The 3,853-nt window shown below is 43.7% G+C and overlaps 1 protein-coding gene across 1 annotated transcript; it reads right to left on the bottom strand.

The window, feature by feature from the left end:
- Positions 1-78: 78 nt before the first annotated feature.
- Positions 79-3,235, bottom strand: LOC123966659 (G-protein coupled receptor 4-like). Its single transcript, XM_046042799.1, has 3 exons — positions 3,074-3,235; positions 1,337-1,524; positions 79-1,227 (listed from the first exon to the last, which is right to left on the bottom strand). The coding sequence occupies exons 1-3, from the start codon at positions 3,233-3,235 to the stop codon at positions 738-740; spliced, it is 840 nt and encodes a 279-aa protein (XP_045898755.1). The 3' UTR covers positions 79-737.
- Between the last annotated feature and the right edge of the window lie 618 nt (positions 3,236-3,853).

The following is a 3,853-nucleotide window of genomic DNA, read 5'->3' as shown; positions in this document are numbered from 1 at the left end:
TCAACCAGCAGAGATTTTGTTGAACCTTCATTTGTCAGCTTTTAATTCACTGAGTTGCTCAAAGACAAACATTCACAGTTTGGTCTACAAACTGATTTTTATTGGATTTCCAGAAAATGTACAATTTCATAGAAACTGACATAAACTGTGGTTTAAGATTTTCTCCAGATTGCCAAAAACACAACAGCTGCTGCAAAACAGCTGCTCTGAATCCCATCCTAAACAGCAGCATGCCTACCACTAAAACAGCAGAAATTACACTTAAAAAGTACAAAGTGCTAAAGACGTGTTGAGATGCTCTCCCTGTGTTAAACATCCAAACAACAGTCCAAATAAAGATTTAGGAAGAAGACAGTGAGGCGGCTAGAATGAGCTCAGTTCATCTAAAATAATATCTGCTTTGCTTCTGGGATTAAAGGAGAATAATGACAGACATCAACTTCCAGCTCCAAACTAATAAAACACATTTTATTTCCATGTGTTGAAGCCATCACAGTGAACCAGAGCAAGTTGACCAAAACATTTCCCAGCAGCCACTTCTCCCACAGCAGAGTCCAAACAGTGCTTCCTGTTCTCTACAGTTAGGTGTGTTATTGGAAATGGTCTCAGTAGATGACAGGATCTGTCTCGTCTCTATCCTTTCTATTGGCCTCCATTTCTCCTCCTGTTTCCTCCCCTTTCTCTCTCTCCCTCTTTCTCTGCCTACATGAAGCTGACTGTGGAAATGTTGTCATCATTCATACTGATGGACTGCTGATATCATTGCTGTTCATTCTGCAGCAACACACAGAGGCCAAAAGCTTGTCTATGGTCCCTTTCCTCATGAACACATACAGGAACAAGTCTGCAAGAGGACTCAACCTGATGAAGATGAGATACAGGAGTTCTAGGGTCCTGTAATATCCTCCCAATAACAAAATGATGGTGGGCAGGAACAGCAGCGTGTAAATAAGCAGCACCAGAACCAAAATCCCCACAATTCGTCTTTTTTCATCAGAGGGGACCGAGATGGAAGCAGACAGGGCTTTGAGGGTCCCAACCAGGGAGAAGATTAACAGTGGGAAGGGAAGGAGGAGGAGGACGGCGAGTATGTGTAGATTCACACTATAAAACCAAGAAATTAACAAAAAGAGAAGAGGAAGGACCCAGACCAGGACACAGACCACCACAGAGGTCTTGATGGTTCGTCTGAAGCGGTACCACAGTGGGTGGGCGATGACAAAATACCTGTAATACAAGATGGACACAAAGTCTTTGAGGAGCTTCAGAGTTATAAACTAATATAATGTTCAGACACAGAAGGAGCTCCACACATACTGGATAGACAGATAGATACCTTTCCAGGGCGATGCAGACCATGAAGCAAATACTGGCCATCAGAGCAGAGAAGTGAATACATAAGAAGATGTCAGATATCTGTCCACGAATATTTGGTGCCACCCAAACGATCATGCAGCAGAACTGAAGGACGTCGGTAATGAGGAGGTTGATGACGTAGATGGGAGCAACATGATCTCTTCTCACCTGCAGGAAAACATTGGTAAAAGTCAACAAGCAGTTGGAAACATGTTGTGAAGTCCACCTCCTCCCAAATCTGTCATCTTGCTCTGCCCAGCAGCTGCAGTCAGAGCCATTTCTGACTTTTTCATCCAACAGAAATCTCAGATATGACCCACTGGCCAATCAGTGCAGGAACAAGACTAAGGGCCAGATTTCCTGCAGCTTCTGCAGCAGTTTTTCAGCCACAGATATGAAGCGTTCTGGCTCAAACACATGAGCTGGATTTATCAGACAGACGCACCAGACTGGAGTCGCAGTTTGAGTCTCATGTTTGTGTTTGCAAGGTGAGCCTCTCTCCTCCTTGAATCAGCATTTCAGGGAGGATCGCACAAATAAGAACTGGAGGCAAAGAACTCCAAGTTATGTCTGCACAACGCACGTGTCAGGTCTCTCCGCCGTGGCTGCCTGAAGCTTCACTTTCCCTGTCCTCGCGACTGTAACTTCCACTAACCACAAGAAAACAAAAAGGGGAAAAGAGCACGAGTGTTACTTTGTGGCTGTAACAACGCTGTTGACACAATGTCCAGATAACCTGCAACCCCTGCTGGAGCAGGAGAACCCTACAACGATCAGTATTTAATGTTTAATTAGACTATAATCAAAACTCATGTTAGGTCTAATTTTTGGGACAAACCGGAAAGGGGTCGGGACAACTGCTCGTAATTCGGGACTGTCCCGGATTTTTCGGGACATCTGATCACTCTATTTAAGAGCTGTGAGAATCGCTGGGGTGTGTGTCGCATTGCAAGAATATAAATGCTTTGTATCAGAGAGAGGATTGTTGCAGTGGAGCAATAAAGAGCAGTGAAGGTCTCAACCACAATCTCGAATCCAGCCTCTGGTGCCTCCTTCCCTCCATACGACACCACACAACACCTACCAAAACACAATGCAGAGCCAAGGGGAGGCGTAGAGAGGCTGTGACAGTCTGCACTGACTCAGATCCTGTGGGTTACATGGACTTGTGAGTAACTTCTACCATCTGCTAGCTTACGGTCTCAGTCTGAAGCGGCTTTGATTTGGATCACACTACCTTGTTTCTTACGACCCGCCCTTCTCCGCATGTGCAACTCCCAACAAAGATTTTGTACAAGTAAGATACATCACTCTGTAGCTCAAGAGCAGAGCGTACAGCACACAGGGTGAAAAGAGGAGAAAATATGGTGGTTTTTGAAAATTAAACCATGTAAACCTGTTCTGGTACAACCCCTAAATAAGATTTTGAACCTGAAAATGAGCAGAATACCACATCTTTAACCTCAACAGTTTAACAGAGGGCTGGAATGGAGCCACACATGGAAACTGCATGTGTTTAGGGTCCAATCAGCTTCATGGACATTTGAATTCTGGAGTCAATTATTCCTATCAGGTTATAGATCATTCCAAGCCTTTGTCCCAGCCCCCTGACACCTAGCCCCCAAACCAGATCCAGATCCTGTACAGACAGACAGACTGTAGGACAGACACACCACACAGACAGGAAATAAATAACTCTCAGTCAGAATGTACATACCATAGAATAAAGAGCATAGATGGCCACCAGGGTCAGAGGAAGGCCGACAGCAACGATTATGCATGTCACCACACGTACAGGGTCAATGTGGTAGTTGGAGGTGGTGCTGCTGTAACCGTAGCTTTGGTCCTGTGAGCTGCTGGTAATGTAGTAATCTTCCATTCTTCAAAGTGAAACCTGTTGTTTGAGAGATCAGGTTATTAAAGGGAGCAGATTTTTAATTATATTATTAATTATTAATCATTATTCTTTCTTTACCTCATTTTATTTAAATTAAATTTTATTTATATAGCGCCAAATCACATCAACAGTTCTCTCAGAGCGCTTTTCATAAAAGAGCAGGTCTAGACCGTACTCTGTGATGATATTTACAGAAACCCAACAGTTCCCACCGAATGAATTTAAAATACTAGTAATAGTGTTTTAAGGTAAGAGAGTAAAAAAACAAAGGAAATCAACCCTAACTGGTTTAACCTCAGTATTCTGTCCACCTACAGTCTAAAGCTGTCTGCTTGTTCATTTATCTGTTTAATTCGCTCTACATAGAAGAAAAAAGGAATCTGACTAAATGTACCCGGAAAAGCTGCCAGACCACCTGAATGAGTTCCTCCACCAGAGCCCGATGTTTTGTCCTCTGCAGCCAAACCTCAAATATGGCCAGTGACAACATGCAGCAGGGTGACGATGATATATTGCTGCTCTTCTGAGACAAGGGAGTGTCTTATCCATACATTCTCTCATGAGAGGCTCCTTCCTTTGGCATCTGTAACTGCCAAATCT

This window comes from Micropterus dolomieu, unplaced genomic scaffold (genome assembly GCF_021292245.1).
Source record: "Micropterus dolomieu isolate WLL.071019.BEF.003 ecotype Adirondacks unplaced genomic scaffold, ASM2129224v1 contig_13935, whole genome shotgun sequence".
Classification (NCBI taxonomy): Eukaryota; Metazoa; Chordata; class Actinopteri; order Centrarchiformes; family Centrarchidae; genus Micropterus; species Micropterus dolomieu.
Note: the sequence above shows the minus strand (reverse complement) of the source record. Positions and strands in the feature narration are given on the sequence as shown.